Source organism: Alligator mississippiensis, chromosome 1 (assembly GCF_030867095.1).
Source record: "Alligator mississippiensis isolate rAllMis1 chromosome 1, rAllMis1, whole genome shotgun sequence".
In the NCBI taxonomy this organism is placed as follows: Eukaryota; Metazoa; Chordata; order Crocodylia; family Alligatoridae; genus Alligator; species Alligator mississippiensis.
This window is the reverse complement of record NC_081824.1, coordinates 355,705,811-355,724,836: the sequence shown is the minus strand read 5'-3', so window position 1 is coordinate 355,724,836 and position 19,026 is coordinate 355,705,811. Positions and strand designations below refer to the sequence as shown.

Below are 19,026 nucleotides of genomic sequence, written 5' to 3'. Positions count from 1 at the left end.
CATACCTCAAGGTACCAGGTGGCTTGTGAATGCTGCGATGGTGGGGCAGATGCAGCGTCCCACAGGAGTGTGCAGGGCTCCCCAGCGCACTCGGCAGCAGACCTGGAAGTGGACCAGAAGCACTTCCAGTCCAATTCCAGGTCTGCTGGGGAGGGCAGGGGTATGCGGGTCCCCCCCCCCATGCCCTCCTGGCTTGGCAACTGGTGCCTCCTGGGTCTGAGGGGGCACCTGAGGCCCCCCATGGCCTATCGCTGAGCCAGGGGGCCTCCCAGCATACTCCCCAGTGGACCCAGAAGTAGAACAGAAGTACCTCTGGTCCACTTCCAGGTTCACCGCCAAGCATGTGCCTTCCTGCCCCCCTCCCCCCCCCCCACTCCTGTAGGACACTCCATCCGCCCCAGCATCATAACATTCACAAGACATGCCTGGTACCTTGAGGTATGTAGAAAAAATATTTGAAGCTGTGTCTATGGCCGAATCGCTGATTCTCTGAATCGGCATCAAATCTTCAGATTTGGATTCGGCCAAATCGACTGGGGACAGTGATCCGAATCAATCGAATCACTGTCCCTGATTTGGGCTGAATCTGAATCGAATGCAGCCTGTTTCACATACCACTACTGGAGATATTTTGGCAGGTTTTGCATTTCTTGTTATTGCATGGTCTGGATCCATTCGGTGTGTTTTGGGCTGTAGGAAGTTTGCTTCTGGTGATGAGGTTAGCGGGGTTCAGTGCTTGTTTGAATTTACAAAATACTTTTCACAGATGAGCCTATGAACTTCACTTCATCGACCTCCTAGATACAAAAAACTCATGGACTCAATATAGACATTGGATATATGACACACTACAACCTGCCTGACATCTGACTCCCCAGGTACCTCTCCACTTTTACCTGCTACATCCCCCTCCTCTGCCCCCCGCCCCCAGCCTAATTCTCAACCCCTGACACCTTAATTTACATTTTCACTGACTAGCTGGCTTGCATGCATACCAGCCTCTGGCTTCTTCACTATTCATTCCATCCAGGAAAAGCGCACACATCAACTGCAGCTGCTTCCTCAGCCTGATGAAAGTTTTTTAAAATCAAAAGCTTGCTAAGATATATTTCTCCAACTATTCAGTTGGTCTCATAAAAGATATCAGATTGACCTGAAGAACCTTGTCTACCTATGTCCTTAGACCAACAAGGCTACAACGTGCACCCCTTAACACACACAAGTGATACGAGTTTTGTTTTCAACAGTTTGAGGGGCACTTCCACAGAAACCCCTGCACCTATCTCCTTGAAACCTGGCAGGCTTCATGCACTCAGAAGGGGCTACCATCCCTGCTGTTTTCATCTGAACCAGCAGGAAAATGACAAGTTGTAGGTATTTTAGTGATTCCCCATTATAGTCTATGGCCTAATATCCAAATCAGCGCCAGATCTCTGAATGTGATTTGGCTCAATCAAATTAGGACAGTGACTTGAATCACTGAATCAAATCACTGTCCCTCGGAATTGGTCAAATCCAAATCTGAATCAAATACTTGTTGCTTCGCATAGGCCTACCACTTAGGTCCCTCCCAACCCTAATTTTTTTTTGATTCTATGATGTTAAACACAGTAGATCAGTTCTAAAGATGGTATCTCTCTGTGCTGCTGCTACATAGCTGGATAACTGTACCACAAATCTGACGTCCACATTTGAATTCAATGATTATTTTAAACTCCAGATCAAATCCTCTCTAACTTCTGCCTTTTTCTAAAGTTCAAATTTAAAAATGAGGAAGGAGAACTAAATTAATTGGAGAATAAATAAAAGAAAATATTGGTATAAATTATGAGTAATAGTGAGACAATATAATCCAGTGGGTAGGGAACTAAAGGAGGAGTGAGGAGACTTGGGTTCTATTCCTGACTCAGCCACTGACTTGCTTGCTGACCTTTGGCAAACTGCTGTACATGCTCATCAAGAAGCCATTATAGATGAATTAAGAAACTCTTAACAAATAGTTTAGTGCATATGGTGAGAGAAAGATAAACTGAGGTATTTGTCTTGTTTACATTTTAGGAAATATTACTAACACAGTAGGCCAACTCCATTCTTGTTGCAACCATGTGTGGTTTTATTAAAACCAATACAATTGCATTGGTTAACACAACCACTTATATCTATTTCTTAGGCATTTTTATTTCAGTTCTACTGAAGTTAAGTCAGATCTGAATTAGTCAATTTAGTGCTGCCATCTGCTGGAGAAATAGCTAATTAAAACTCTAATTTTTGGAAGCCTGATTTTTTTTGTAGCCTTAGGTAATTTGTAAACAACACTTTAGAGCAGGTTTAAAGCAGGTTAAATGCTTTTTGCACCACTCTAATGGCATTGCTGTTTGCACATATGGTGGTGTATTGCGCGTTAATTCCAACTGCTGTAGCACATTTGGCGGTGTAATGAGCCTTAAATGACTATGGCACACTGAAAAGTAAAACACCTCTCAGGAGTTTTAGTTTCCTACCTTACAGCCATGGAGGGAAGCACCGGGTTCTGTGTGGCTCAGTGGCTGTGCAGGCAGACTGTGCAGGCAGCCTGGCAGCAGCCCCAGAAGGCAGGCTCCACAGAAAGAAAAAAAAAAAAAGCCCTGAACCTGATCTCCAGCCCCATCCCACCGGAGCCTGCCTGCCTGCCTGAGCTGTGCAGGGGCCCTGTGTTTCTCTCTGCAGCTGCAGTGCCCCCTGGGACTGCCCGAGCTGGGTGCCTGTGGATGCCACCGGGGGGGGGGGGGGAGGGGGGAGGGGACACACCACTGCTGCTGTGAAGATAAGCACCAGCCCCACCCACAGTTCAGGGACCATTCTGCCTGCCAGCAGCTCGCTGTCCGCTCCCTGTCACTGGAGAGGCAGGTAAGGATCAGGCTTTGACATGGGTGTACATGGCACGGAGGTTTACTTCACCCTAAACTGAAGCGGTGTTTTTAAAAAAACACCGCTTCAATTTAGGTATAATTAAACATCCGTGTTGTATATAACCCCCTTATACTCTAGTGTAATTTGTAGGTCGCAAACATGGATGTGTAATGCTCCCTATCAGAATGTACTGTGCTAGCACTTGGCACTGAGTTTTCCAAGGTATAAATGATTACACAAGTTAGAACTGAAGAGGTTACTTTAAAAGAAAACTATATGGTGTGTTGTCATCCAAATTCATGAAAAGTCCCAAAATTCTGTGTTTAATCAAATGAGAAAATGTGCTTTTGGTGCGTGATTTTTTTTTTCTGTGTTGGAAGGGGCACATGGATAGCTTGCTGCCTCTCCCATTAGTTCCTGAAATGATCATTTGAACAAAAGAAATTGGACTTCGTTTTTCATCCCCAAATATATATTTTTAAAAGTATGATAAGTAAGTTGAATCACAGAAGTGCATTTATACAGAAACATTCCAAAAAGATGAGGAACCATTAATAAAATGCCTCCCAGAAATACTGTCTATATCAAATAATCTTATCCAAAGGCATTGCAGGGGTGGAAAAATAGGTTAAGGTAGAAATGAATCAAGACCTCTGACTTCATCTTTCTCGGGTGTGCCTTCTCTCCCTAACTCTGTTACTTTGTCAAAAAAGACATTGTCTTTTGAACCATCTGTCACGGTGCAGGGTCCTGCAGGATGGCCATTACTCCCCAAGGCCCCCTTATCATGCCAAGTTGGCCCAATGGGCACCCTCGTCCACCATGTCTTTGATGGAAAATATGAAGTAGGGAGGCTGCCTTTAAGTCCTCTTGGACACTGTTTGCTGGACTCTCTGACCCCCTCCCGGACCCTTTGTGGGTCCCATTTTACAATGGGTGTTTTGGGGCACCCTAGCCTTACGGGCTATATGTGTGGCTCCAACCACCCCTTTACCATACCCCAAGCCTCACAGATGGTACCAACATCATTCGGTCTGGGCCTTGTTGCAGTTTGGCCCCCTTCATAGATTCATAGATGTTAGGGTCGGAAGGGACCTCAATAGATCATCAAGTCTGACCCCCTGCATAAGCAGGAAAGAGTGCTGGGTCTAGATGACCCCAGCTAGATACTCGTCTAACCTCCTCTTGAAGACCCCCAGGGTAGGGGAGAGCACCACCTCCCTTGGGAGCCCGTTCCAGACCTTGGCCACTCGAACTGTGAAGAAGTTCTTCCTTATGTCCAGTCTAAATCTGCTCTCTACTAGCTTGTGGCCATTGTTTCTTGTAACCCCCGGGGGCGCCTTGGTGAATAAATCCTCACCAATTCCCTTCTGTGCCCCCGTGATGAACTTATAGGCAGCTACAAGGTCGCCTCTCAACCTTCTCTTGCGGAGGCTGAAAAGGTCCAGTTTCTCTAGTCTCTCCTCGTAGGGCTTGGTCTGCAGGCCCTTGACTATACGAGTTGCCCTTCGCTGTACCCTCTCCAGGTTATCCGCATCCTTCTTGAAGTGTGGCGCCCAGAATTGCACGCAGTACTCCAACTGCGGTCTGACCAACGCCCTATAGAGGGGAAGTATCATCTCCCTGGACCTATTTGTCATGCATCTGCTGATGCACGATAAAGTGCCATTGGCTTTTCTGATGGCTTCGTCACACTGCCGGCTCATGTTCAACTTGGAGTCCACTAGGACTCCAAGATCCCTTTCCACCTCTGTGCCACGCAGCAGGTCATTCCCTAGGCTGTAGGTGTGCTGGACATTTTTCCTCCCTAGGTGCAGCACTTTGCATTTCTCCTTGTTGAACTGCATCCTGTTGTTTTCTGCCCACTTGTCCAGCCTGTCCAGGTCTGCCTGCAGCTGTTCCCTGCCCTCCGGCGTGTCCACTTCTCCCCATAGCTTTGTGTCATCTGCAAACTTGGACAGAGTACATTTCACTCCCACGTCCAAGTCGCTGATGAAGACATTAAAGAGTATCGGTCCAAGGACCGAGCCCTGCGGGACCCCACTGCCCACACCCTTCCAGGTCGAGACCGACCCATCTACCACGACTCTTTGGGTGCGACCCTCTAGCCAATTCGCCACCCACCGGACTGTGCAGTCATCCACATCACAGCCTCTTAACTTGTTCACCAGTATGGGGTGGGATACCGTATCGAAGGCCTTCCTGAAGTCCAAGTATACGACATCCACCCCTCCTCCTGTGTCCAGGCGTTTCGTAACCTGGTCATAGAAAGAGACTAGGTTGGTCAGGCACGATCTGCCCGCCACAAACCCATGCTGGTTTCCCCTCAGCATAATTTGTCCTGCCGGGCTCTCACAAATGTGAGCCTTGATAATTTTTTCAAATACTTTACCAAGGATGGAGGTGAGACTGACCGGCCTATAGTTGCCCGGGTCCTCCTTCCTCCCCTTTTTGAAAATGGGGACCACGTTAGCCCTTTTCCAGTCCTCCGGGACTTGGCCTGTGCGCCACGAGCATTCGAATATTCCCGCCAGTGGCTCTGCAATGACGTCGGCCAGTGCCTTCAGCACCCTCGGATGGAGCCCATCCGGGCCTGCCGACTTAAAGGCATCCAGTTCTTCCAAGTGACTCTGCACCACCTCAGGATCTACGCATGGAAGTCTGACGCCTTGCTGCTGCCTCTCTACAACCCCAGTGAGAGACTTGTCGTGCCCCTCGCTTAGGAACACTGAGGCAAAGAACTCGTTGAGGAGTTCAGCCTTGTCCCCCCTGTCTGTTACCAATTGCTTCTGCCCATTTAGCAAGGGTCCTATTCCTCCCTGGGCCTTCCTTTTACTTCCTATATATCTAAAAAACAATTTCTTGTTGTCCTTTACTTGGGTTGCCATCCTCAGCTCCATGGTAGCTTTGGCCCGCCTAACTGCCTCCCTACAAGCACGAGCAGAGGAGGTATATTCATCTTTAGTGATCTCACCCTGTTTCCACTATTTATGTGCTCCCCTTTTGGCCCTTAGGCTGCCCTGGATTTCTCTGGTCAGCCATGGAAGCCTCCTGGCCCCTTTCCCTCTTTTGCCTCGCTCGGGGATCGTCTTGCTTTGTGCCCAAAGGATCGTTTCCTTTAGGCACAGCCGCCCTTGTCCTCCCTGGGCTCTCTGCGGCCCTGTCTCACTCGGCACCTCACTGGGGTTTGGGGTCAGTGCACCCCAAATGCTGCACCCTCTCTGGCACTGGGGTCCCCACGCTGCCATGGGTCCCCTATGAGGCCTCCTCCTTCCCCTAATAGCCCCACCCAAATCACCGGTGTTGTGGAACAACAAACAAAACACAAGCCCCTGGACTATAACATAATACAAAAGACAAGGGTGTGCTCTGCCCCTTTTAAGAGCGTCGAACTGCAGCTCCGGCACTGAGTCTCTAGTGAGCAAGGGTACCTGCAGAGTTCATGGAGCCCCATTAGCTCTGGGTGCAGTATATTAGGCGGTTGCTGCGTTACTGGGCACTTCCTCCCTTCAGGCTCCTTCCCCTCTGGCTGCCGGCAGGGAACTGACTTGCCTGGTCCCAGGCCTGGGGTTAATATATGAGCCAGGCCCCGCCCCTTCCGGTCTGCTGACCACTGGAAAGTGTGGGCCACTAGCTCATTCTGGCTGCCCTGGTAACCAGCAGCTGGGGCTTCCAACTCACTGCTAGGGCTCTTCCACGTGCAGTTTCAGCTCTTTACAGGAGCAGGACACTTTAGTGCCCTGTGACACCATCTTCATTTCATTATCAACATTAACAAATAATTTAAGTGATAGTAACAACTTAAATTCATATTAGGGTGCCTGAAGAGGTGGCCCGATTTCAAAGTATTTGTTCACCCAACATTTGCCACTGAGCTTATTGAAACCGTACCCTGTTCATGTCCTGCCATATTGTCTCTTTAGTACCTACAGCCGTGTTTACCAGACTCTTGATACCTGGGGCACACTTTTTTCTGAATTAAAATTGGCAGCACACCTCACTCTTCCATTAAAAAGATGTATACACATGCACATACACATATATTTCTGGGGTTTTTTAAAACATATATTCCATTTCCCTGCCAGAAGAAAGTATACTAATGCTGAGATGCAAACCAATGATGAGCCTATTATAAATCTTAATTCAGAAAAGATAGGAGGGAGGGGGAAGTCTTGAGGTTAAAAAAAATTGAGAATCACTGATCTAGCTGGTGCCACTTAAGGGTTGTCAGGATAGGACCTCACCCTGCTGTGCTATGCTCTACTGTCTGTCCCTTGCCAACCCCTGGTCTGTACCTCAGGGGTTAAGGGCAGCCCCTGATGTTGAGGCTTCCCTTGAGGAGTCTCACGCACTGCCAATCACTCCCATGGGCACTCCTTCCAGCCCAGGAGCATGGGAGGAGTGAATAGAGGAAACCAGACTGCAAAGCGCAGCTCTGTCTCTGTGCATGCCCACCTACCTGCTCACAACAAAGAGTGCTACTGGGAACTCCCAGGGACTCCCAGCACAGGGGATACCTGAGGACAGGGAAGGGCAGGGGAAGGAAACAGTAGTGGTAGCAGTCCCTAGCAGAGCAATTGCAGATGATGCTAGAGTACCCAGGGCAGGGTGCCAGACAGGGGAGCAGAGCATTTACCTCCTCACACAGAGGGATCGCATGTCACACTTCCCTCGCTCTTGTGGCACACTGGTTTGCTGCCTCACATCCTTTGGGAATCACTGCTATCACCTTTTTATTTCATTACAGGTAACCTGTATCTTGGAATGTTTTGGACATGCTAAAACTGCCCTGAATAATTTGTCTAGCTGTTTTATAAAATACTTTGAGCTGCAGTTCTGTGAGAAGAAAAAAACACTGGCTGGAGGTAAGTGTCATTTACATTGCAAGATTGTTGCTTTACAGTCTATAAACCAAGCAAATCTGCGCCCACATTGTGTAAGGTAGCACACAGGGAGTGATGGCCCTTATACTGACACTCCAGAAGGTCAAAAGCAATAGGTGAGTGAAAGAAGTGAGGGGTCCTGGAGGTTCAGGAAAGATACAGTAACAAAAATTACAGCATACATTTAGCCGATCAAAAGCCTGGAATGAAAAATCAGCTGTGGATACTATTTAACCACTAGGTGGCAGAGAAACACAAGGAAAACTTAAATACATTAGCTGAGGTATCCTCTACATCACATAAGAACCTAAAGCTAGGATTTACACCAAAGACTTACTGTGTTTAGCAGCAGAACCTTCAAACTGTGCTGTACTGTCTGCATTAGTGAGCCTGACCTTGCTGCCTGAACAGAGCTGAACTATTTCCAGGTAGGAGCAGCAACCATAGAACAACATGGCATCTTTGAAGGAATCACTGTTGGACATAGTGGGTGCATCTACATGTGTGATTAATGCAACTGAATAAAGTCCAGCACAATTTGAGCTAAAGTAAACTAATCTGGACTTCACCATCTATATGTGCATGTAAGTGCAGTAATTTACTCCACCATTAGATAACACTTGTGTTTGACAGGGCTATCCGATGGTGCAGTAAATTAGTCTACAGCCTAATTTCCACGCATGTGTAGATGGTGGTACTTTACTGAGCAGCAAATGAGTCTACTGTGCAGTAAGGTGAATATATAGATGCACCAAATACGTTTATACCACTAGACCTAGCCTATATGTTTCTGTATGCCTCAAAGCAGTCAGTTGTGTGCCACTGACCTACAGAATTGAAGGTAAAAATACCTTACCTAGATTGTCACATTGGTACTTATGGTGACAGTTATTATACCTATCTTTTAAAGATCAGGCTTCAGGAGCCGGATCCTTAAATCCTTCATTTTATACAGAAAAACTAAATGTTTGTGATATAAGTTAAAAGGTCATGTGTCAAATACATAAAGAGCTGCTTCTGATGATGCTTGAAACTGCATTCATGCTTTGCAGGCAAAGTTATCCCAATAAGTTACTTAAAAACACTCGCTTTTCCACCTTGAAAATGATTTAAGAAAAAATGGCAAACCAAATATTAAGGACTGGATTTTGACTTGTAGTGTCTGGCTACAAAATGGAGGATGGGGTATGAAGTTACTTCTATCTCACCTGGAACACATTGCACAGACCAGCCAGACTGTCATAGGGGCTTTCTAGTTGTTCACAGAATCAGAAGTAGGGCTGAAAGGGACCTCCATAGGAACTGCATAACCTCTTAGCAAAACTACAGACTCAACTCTAACATGACATAAGGAACAACACAACCTGCTACAGGTAGATCATGGTGGCCAAAGTCCTGCTGGTGTAAAGGTTGTTAATATCCACTTAAGAAATCCCAGGAAAAGGACCATGCCCTCTGCTAACAGGACACCCCCCCCCCCCCCTTGGCCACACCAATCTGATCATGGGGTAAAATTCCTTCTTGACCCCAAATATGATGATTAGTCTGACCCTGACCAAAGGAACCTCCAGGTTTACGTCCCAGAAGGAGTAATTGCACACCTCAGCAAAATCTGCAGTGTTGGCTCCAGCCAACACACAGTGCCTCTGAATAAGGCTTAAAAAACCCTGTTGTAAGTATATACCATCAGTAAATTACTACATACTCAAAGAAAGGAGGAAGTTTGGGGAGAACTCTGCTTCTTGAAGGCAACACTCCATCTCTGTACTGCTAGAGTAGCACAGTTATGTAGCAAAGCTACAAATTTGCCTTGAGCATGTTAGATTGAATTGTCCTAAATTTCTAATGCTAAATTTAGCATTTCTAAAACATTTCTAATTCATTGTTAAAATTCTAAATTGGCCCATGGTTTCAGAGAAATCTATGTGTGTTCTCTGGAAAAATATCACAGAATTAGGTGTCAGTTCATTTTCTCTGTGGAATTTCAGTGCACTCTAAAATTAGAAAGTTTCTCCTTTGGCCACCATTATGAAAACTATGGCTTCTGCAATCAATAGCTTTTTAAAATAAAAATGTGATCCCTATGAATTACATTAAAAATATGAAGTGTGAGGAAGATATTTTTATTTATAAATTCTTGAAGGATAAGGAAGGAAGATGATTTAAATATCAACCTGGAACCTCATTTTGGCTTGGTTTTATAAGATTTTTTTATGTTTTATATAACTTTAATGGAAGTCAGTAGTACTACACTAGAACTTCTTCTTGCACATGTACACACAGATTAAAAATATTAATAATGCAAGTCCGGCAGCCAAAAATTACAAAATGATAAAAAACGGTATGTATAGTCTTAATGTAGTCATCTTTTACATATGTATTATGATACCATTATTATTTACATGACAGCATATTGTTCTTTTAAGCAGGGCCCATGTTTCACTTAGTGCACAGAATTCACCATGCTCACTTAATGAGCAGCCATTCAATATTTCATTTTATTTTCATTGTTCAGTGGGTGGCTCAATGCCTTATTTATTACACACCCTGCTCTGAATGCAGAATTGTTGATTTCCCAGTGGGCTTTTTGTGGTGCTTCACGGATACTAATGATTTTATTTTCATACTATCTCTGTCAGGTGGTAGTGTTGTTTTTCTTTTACAGGTAGGGAACTGAGACAAAGAGAGATTGTGATCAAATAATTCCACTAATTTTGGGTCCCTGGTTTGAGATGCCTGGAATTGATTTTTTTCAAAGAGATTTTTTAAAACATTCTTACTTGCTTTAATTTAACACCATATACTTTTCCATACTCATGCAAACCAAGAATCAACTAGTGTCCTAGGCTCTTCCTCACCACCCTTTTACATAGGCTTCACGTCTTTGTAATTCTACTGATTTCAGTGGTGTTCTGTTGTATAATTGGAGTATTGTAGGCTGAATGCATAAATGTGAACACTTCCATTGCACATTGTTTCTAAATTTGCCTCAGTGACTCTTCATTGAATATGAAGTAGTCTAAGGCCACATACAGACATTCATTTTCTCTTAGGAGAGTCTCAGCTCTCCCAAAGAGAAGCCTTAAGTGTACAGATGTTTAGGATTTTTCTCCCAGTCCAAAAAGGGCCACTCCAGGAGAAAAATAACCCAGGAACAACCAGGGTTAAATAACTCCCAGGACAGTTTGTTCTGGGGGAGCAAATGTCTGTACACATGAAGTCTTCTAAGCCACACCACAGTCCTCCAGCACAATTCTCTAGTATCCTAGGGTGCTTTGCTCCCCAATGCCCTCCTCTAAGGAGATAGCAAATCACTTGCTACACTCTGCTGTTCCAGGAGAACTCGCCCCTTTCACAATCCCACATGGTGTTACAGGGAGACACAGACTGACTCTGACCAGTCTGGGTCAGTCAATCAGGGATGCTCTGTGCATCGGTGCCATCTGTCTTTGGACAGACTGAGGGAGCCTGCAGGGCAGGCTGAGATATATGCACAGGAGCCTCCTGGCTGTGCAGTGCCAGCACTGTAATTTCTCTGTTTTTCAATGAGTCAGCATTCAAACATCTGTTCCAGCATCTCTGGGTAAGTTTCTTCTACCAGGAGAACAAACCTGGGGCAACTCTCCCAGATCATTTGGATGTGTGTATGCAGCCTAACATGCTATCATTTACATGTCAAGGAGATTAGACAAAAGGTAGCAATAGAAATTGTTATCATGTTGTATGCATGCACAAATTGAAATATGTAGCTTACTGCAATTCCATTATTAATGAAGTCCCACTTCATTAAGCCACCTTCACTATTTTCTTCAAGTGAAATTTTGCCTGGTTGACACTGCTGTAACTGAGACAAGAATCAGAATTGTTATTTTTTAACTTTACAGTTTAAACCCCACTGAGTTTGTTTGTCTATATGGAAGATCATTGGCAGCAATATTTACTTGGTCTTGTACATTTTAAACATGAATGAACAGTATAAATATCAAAGGCACCAAATTCTGTTGAGATGTGACTTTATAGCTAGCATTTATTCAAACAGGACCAAATACACCTGGTTTGTAAACATAACTGCAAATGGCATGAGATCACCTTCAGCAAAAAAAATAAATAATGGTTTAAAAAACTAAAGAAAGCAATATATGAGGGTTGAGCCAAAACAAGTCAGCATAGATAGTACACACTTAAGTGTCCCTGCATTTATGTTGTAGAAAATAAGGTCATAGAACAATGTCTTGTATTTGAAACAAGTCAGTAAATTTTGCAGCAGTTCTTTCTTGCCATGTGAGATGTCTCTATAATCTCTGACTGGTCCATCCCTAAAAAAGCTCTGATGCCTTGTACAGGCAAAGTGTATCTTTTAGTAGAAAAATCCTGTTATACCTAGGAGCAGAATGGTTGAACACAGTTTTCATCTGGGAGCTTAGGGCAATAGAGGGTGCATTTAAATATGCATCTTACTATGGAGTTGACTAATTAGCTCCACAGTAAAGTATCATTGTCTACACATGAGCTGGTATTAGGGTACAATAAATTCATTAATTCTGCTGGTGCAGTTACTTTCTCTACCAAAACACATGTGTAGCTGGTGACAGAGGCTGGTTGTGGCACAAGGATGCTAAAGTGCAGGGGCTGCCTGCTGCCCAGCCCCACACTTAGGCACCCTTGTGCCCCAGCCAGACCCTCCACTGGACCAATGCCAGTGCCCAGGGCTGACCATGGGAGCTTGCTGCCCAGGGCTGCTTTGCCCCAGCTTGACGTGCTGTGTTCCCAGGCACACATGTAGACATTATGCCCAGGAGCAGCTGACTCCAGAGCAAACTGCCTGGAGTTTATTACTGTACCTTAATTACATGTGTAGATGCACCCAGAGAGCTCTAAAGGTCAACACTAGGATCTTGAACTTGGTTCAGTAGAAAGCCAATTATAAAACCCCCAGAGGATAGGTTTTATGTATTTTTAACAGTTGTATTGCTGAAGAGACATGCTGCAGCATTCTGTGGTAGCTGGAGTTTCCTGAAGGACTTAAGGGCCTCATGCCCACATAGATTTTACTGTTATAGTGCAGTCAGGAGGTGAAAAGGGTATGTATAACCAGAGCCAAGTCCTTGTCCATCAGGATGTCAGGCAGTCTCTTGGTCAGCTGGAGACAGTAAAAAAGATACTACTGACAGATGCTGTGCAAGAACTGAGCACCAGCAAGAATCCAGGAGAACACATAACCTGTGGGTCGTGAGATCCCAAAGTTCCCTGGTAGCCTCACGAAACTAGCAGTCTGACCTTCAATGCCCATCAAAAAAACAAAATCCCAAAACCTTGTGGATGAGGCTTCATGCACTCATAATGTATGAGAGATCTATGTCACGTGGAGGCACCAGATAATGATGTAAATTTAGAAGCACCATGGGTATTAAAGTATTTTGTGGGAAAAGGAAATAAGTTCCTGGGTCTTTTGACAGCTGACCTGTTAGTTGTAAGGCAGTAAAAGAATGTCATTCAGCTCCTTCAGAATCTGAAAAAATGTCATAAGTTAAGCCCAGAGGAAATCAAGTCTTAACAGACTCATTCTCCTCTGAGTTTCATACCACCCTGTTCCCAGTCCTCTCTTTTAGAAACAAAGCCCTACTGTCTGAGAATAGGCTCTATAGTAATAAAATGTAAGGATACAACTTGATCCATCACATGAAGCAGAATTTAGTTACTCCTGAATGCACAGCACAGGAAGCAATGTCAAAAACATTGTTGTTAATATGGAAAAAAAAAACCCTTTCAATTCTCCATGTTTCTCATTTTCTGTTATACAAAGAAACTAGAACCAACACAGCCCTCTGATGTTTTTTATACAGTGCTAAAGCACTACGCTATCAAACATAATTTTTTCTTTTGCAACTGTTCCATGGAAAACAGCAAGGTCTTTGAGAGAGAGGGAAATGTAGTTTCAAAGACGGTATTGTTGAAAAAGGAGTTGCTATCCACACTTACAATACAAAATCTGCTTGCAAATGTTGTAGCTGCTCACTAGGTCAAGTATCTATGAAAGGAAGTAGAAATTTTCTCACATCTTTAGACCCTATATCTTTTACACAAACATAGCAAATAATTGCTTTAGAACTATATTATCTCTCCTTACCTGTATCAGTATTATTTTCCATAGATTTATAGAGCATATCAGTCCACTGTTTAGAACAATAGCATAGCACTATTAGTTTTGTTTCTGAATTCCATTCAGCTCCATTAAGATCTTGATATTTTTTATTCATGCTAATCAGGAGCTTGATAGCTCTTAATGATTCTTCCCATTTTTGGAGATGAGCTAACTGATAGCGTTGGCATGCACATATGTTGTGCATCATTAAGGTTAAATCTGTTAATCAAGATTACCCCAGCACACTTGTTCATTGTCAGGGTATTTAGGTGATGTTTAAAAATAACAACTATTCCATTTTCTTATGTTTTGGGAACTTCATTGCATACAAACAAGGCTTAATAAAGAAATAGTTCCTCTGTGTGAATTATCAGGAGGATTAGATTTGTTGAGAAATAAAGAGCACAATGGAGGACTAACGTGTGATGTAATGGGACAAACATAATGAAAGGATTCTGATTCTGGTGCAGCTCGGTGAGCCATCTACCTTCTTCCCCCCCCTCTATTAATGTACGATTTCTGAAAGTTACATTGGGCATGTCTACACAAGACAATTTACTAATCTACTGTGTAGTAAAGCGTCACTGTCTACACACACAGGGCATTTAATGCTCAGTAAATTAGGCTACTGCGCAGTTAGCTAGTACCTCTAAATACAGGTACTAGATTAACCGAGCAATAGTTACTGTGCAGTAGTACCCATGCAGATACTGACTGGAATCAAATTTGATCCTGATCAGCCTAGACAGCAGGGGGCCACAGGGGACAGGGAGCTCTCTGTCCCTAGTCCTGGCACTGCTCACCTCCCAGCTCTCCCAAGGAACCGGGAGCCGATCAGTGCAGGGAAAGGGGAACCCCTATCTCAGCTCCCAACTCTCAGCACAGAGCTGACTCTTCTGGGGGACAGGCAGGGTCTGGGAACCCAGTCTCCATCCACCCCCAAAGCAGCTCAGCATGGCCTGGAGCTGGTTGCTTGTGGGGGCTAGGTTGCCAGCCCCCACTGTCCTCCAAAGTGGCCAGCTCCATCCCAAACAGGGTAGCTGCCAGTGAGCCCTATGCCTCCTCCACCTGGCAGATGTCTTGCCAGCAGCTGCCCCAAACCCAGGACAGCTCCCAGTGAACCCCTTGCTGTGCAGAGGAGCCCCACTCAGCAAGGGGCTTACTGGCAGCTGTGTCCCCTAATGGACCCAGGGCCTGGAGAGCTCTGCCCACTGCAGAGGTAGATATCTCCCAGCCTGGTGCACATCAAATCCCTCTCCTGATGTGCATGGGGCGAGGAGACAGCTGTTGCTGCAGCCAGAAGAGCTCTTCTGACCCCGTGTTCATAGGGACCAGCTGCTGCAGGGGGGCAGAGCTGCCTTTGGCTGCTGCAGGGGAAGCAGAGCAGGGTGGGAGCAAATCTGCTCCCATCAGGGAGCCCATGTAGATGTGCTCCCCAGGGAAGGCTTACTGTGCAATAAAATACTAATGGGAATTAATAAGCACATGTAGATGGACCCATTTTGAAGCAAGTCACAGGAGCAACATAAAAACACAGCCTCTTTCTTCCACAAGGGTCCGCTTTCTTTTACTACAGTGACAGCAAGGTAGATGAACAATATGAGGTTTTTATTGGTTCTCGGACATTAGAAGATCCCTTTTTTTCAATGAGTTGAGACTCATTGGATGAAATTCTCTTGGGATGATTAAAATGGCTTGAGGACTAAATTAATAGTCCTGCGCCACAAAAGAACCATATAGCCCTACACTATCTGTCCTGATATATCTACTTAGAAAACAGTCTTAATAATGAGGTTTTTGTAACAGAATGTTTTAAAAAAACTCAAAAAAGAGTTACTTTGGTTATATTTAGGGACTTGTGTTCAAAAAATTTAACTTGAAAACTTCTTAACTTTTCCCTGAGTCTAGAGATGCCAAAGTGCTTTAGTTTTTACCCTTAAGTTCTTTAAACATCTAAAGTTCTACTTCTGCCTTAGTGTTTCTCCATGAGACTCTTTACTGTGCAGTAGACTAATCTAGTGCACACTAAAGCATAACCATCTACTGTATTTCACAGTGTAGAAGTTGAGTTTTGAAGCTCAATTTTGGGGTCTTAAAAATCAAACTCGACTCATACACCGTGCCACATCAAAAAATCAGGAACAGGGCTGGGCTTGGCATGCAGCTGGCGCAGTCTCACCTGTGGCGGGACTGTTTCAGCAAGGGCAACGCCGATGGGCCCCGGTAGTAGAGCCTGTACTTGGAGCTCATCCCAAGAGCCACCGGGGACCTAGGCTGGTGGCTCCTTCACGGGGCTGTTGCAACAGGTGCGTAGCTGGCGTGAATCGAGACAGTCTCCGAAGAGTGCTGTTTTTGTTGCGAGAGGGAGACCCTGGTGCACATGGTCATTGAGTGCGCCAGGCTGCAGCCCCTGCACCTTCTCCTCCAGAGCTTGCTGCTCAAGTTCTGGCTGCACTTCTCCCCCACACCTTTTGGTTTATGCACACCCCATCTATCGCCCCACCAAGGCCCGGGACCTCCTGGTCAACCTCCTCCTGGCTCTGGCCAAGCTTGTCATCTGGCTATCTAGGTGGGAGGCTCTGGCCGGAAAGTCTCCCTGTGACCTCGGGGCATTTTTCCTCTGTGTCCTTCATGCGCATCTCCAGGTGGAGCACCACTGGGCAGTAGCCGCTGGCAAGCTACCTCAGTTTGTGAGCTGGTGGGTGCTGTCTGGAGTGCTCTGCTCGGTGTCCCCCCGGGAAGCACTTGTTTTGGCCCTATGACCTTGCATGTGCATGCCCTGTTTTCTCTTTTGTTGTCCCTAGATACTCAGCTGGTATTTTTAAGGCGCTGGCCACCTAAACCCAGTGGCAGTGCCTAGATTTTAGAAAGACCACAGCCAGACCTGCTCTTCAGCAGACATCCAGTGGATGTCTGAACACGCTGGCCGCCCACCCAGTGGTGGCCCACAGAGCCTAGCAGTTTTATCTCTATGAAATGAGGACACCGCATAGTCCCATCTCCTGAGTGACAGTTCCTGGACTGCACCAGCACTGCATGCTGGGGATGAGGCAGCACCAGCTGAGCGCTGAGCCCAGCCAAGCCTATCCCAATCCCCATCCACATCCCCATGCCCTGTGAGTAGTGCCGGGCTTGCAGGGGATGGGGCCACATCACCTGAGTGCCAAGCCCAGCCCCATCCCCTGCAAGTGGCTCTGGGCTCAACATTCAGCATCACTGCTCGCAGCAGACAGGGCCAGGCTCAGCACTTGAGTGGCACGCCCTCACCCCCTGCGAGCCTGGTGCCACTTGCAAGAGATGAGGACAGGGCCAGGCTTGGCACTCGGCTGGTGTGGCCCCATTCCCTGTGAGTGGAGATGGTGCAGCCCAGGCAGCACCACTCACAGGGGATGGGGCCATGCCACCCAAGCGCTGAGCCCATCCCCATCACCGTCCCTGTCCTCTGCAAGTAGTGCTAGACTCGGTGCTGCTCACAGGGGATGTGGACAGGGTCAGCTCAGCACTTGGCTGGGAATGCACTGCTCACAGGGGTCAGGGATGGGGCCATGCTCAGCACTCGGCTGCCACAACCTCATCCCCTGTAAGCGGCATTGGGGGATGGGGCTGCACCAGCCAAGCACTGGGCCTCGCCCTGACTTATATACCATGTCTATGAAAATCCTTACTTTTCAAATCAGAAAGCTGGTGGTTGGACCTATACACTGTGTCGACCTACATATCATGAAATATAGTACATATGTGCATCATTTGCTGCCCAGTAAATTAGTCTACTGTAGATACAGGTAGCAGATTAACCTATGCAGTACCTACTGCGCAGTATCACATATGTAGCCAGCTGACTCGGAGCAATTTGCTACTTATCAGCCCAGGCAGCAGGAGGTGGGTAAACTGTCCTCACCCATGGGCATCTGCTTCCCTGCCCTTCTCTCTAATTGACCAATCAGGGTGTGGCATGGGAAGCACCTGCTCAAGGGAGAGGACAGTTTCCCTTCCTAGTGCCCCATTCAGGATGTGGGCTGGGAACCAGCTGCTTGGGGTGGGGACAGTTTCTCAGCCCTGTGCCCCAATTGGCTGATTGGGGTGCAGGCTGCGAAGCAGTTGCTCAAGGGAGGAGACAGTTTCCCAGTCCTGTGCCCTGACTGGTCATCAAGACATGGGGTTGGGAAGCAGCTGCTTGAGGGAAGAGCTGGGAGGCAGCTGCTCCGAAGGTGGGACATCTCCCCCTGCCCTCCAAAGCCCAGGCTTTACCCTGGTGCCCCCTGCCAACCTGGGCCTGGCACTTGAGGGAGCCTGGAGCTCTCCCTGGAAGCTGTAGGGGGTCACAGCAAGACAGGAGTAGTCCTCAGGCCCGCACTGTTTAACATCTTCATCAACGACTTGGACGAGGGGGTGGAAAGCACGCTGTCCAAGTTTGATGATGACACTAAGATGTGGGGCGAGGTGGACACACTTGAAGGGAGAGAGAGGCTGCAAATAGATTTGGACAGATTACAAAAGTGGGCAGGTGAGAATAGGATGGGGTTCAACGTAGACAAATGCAGGGTGCTGCACCAGGGGAGATGGAATCCACAGCATACATACAGGCTGGGGAGTTACCCTCTTGAAAGCATAGAGGTGGAAAGGGATCTCAGAGTCATTATTGACTCGAAGATGAACATGAGCCACCAATGCCAGACCGCAGCCAGCACAGCCAGCCATACCTTGTCATGCATCCAAAGGTGCATCTCAAGCCAGTCCAGAGAGGTGATATTCCCCCTCTGTGCAACTTTGGTCAGGCCATAGTTGGCGTACTGCGTCCAGTTCTGGGCACCACGCTTCAAAAGGGATGTGGCCAGCCTGGAGAGGGTTCAGTGAAGGGCCACCCGCTTGGTGAGCGTGCAGCTGGACAGGCCCTATGAGGAGAGACTGAGGGACCTGAACCTGTTCAGCCTCAGCAAGAGGAGGCTGAGGGAGGACCTGGTGGCTGCCTACAAACTCATCAGGGGAGATCATCAGCAAATAGGCAGAGCCCTTTTCTCCCCAGCACCACCTGGGGTGACGAGGAACAATAGTAATAAGCTGATGGAGAACATGTTAAGGTTAGAGATCAGAAAGCAATATTTTACAGTTAGG

The 19,026-nt window shown here is 46.5% G+C and overlaps 1 protein-coding gene across 3 annotated transcripts in view; it reads left to right on the top strand.

Annotated features, from left to right (window-relative positions):
- Positions 1-19,026, top strand: part of MYO16 (myosin XVI) — a 662,110-nt gene that overhangs the window by 380,723 nt on the left and 262,361 nt on the right. For all 3 annotated transcript variants that reach the window (XM_059721092.1, XM_059721091.1, XM_059721093.1), the window contains one exon: positions 7,637-7,754. In XM_059721092.1, coding sequence (XP_059577075.1) covers positions 7,637-7,754 — 118 coding nt within the window. The remainder of the gene's footprint in view (positions 1-7,636; positions 7,755-19,026) is intronic.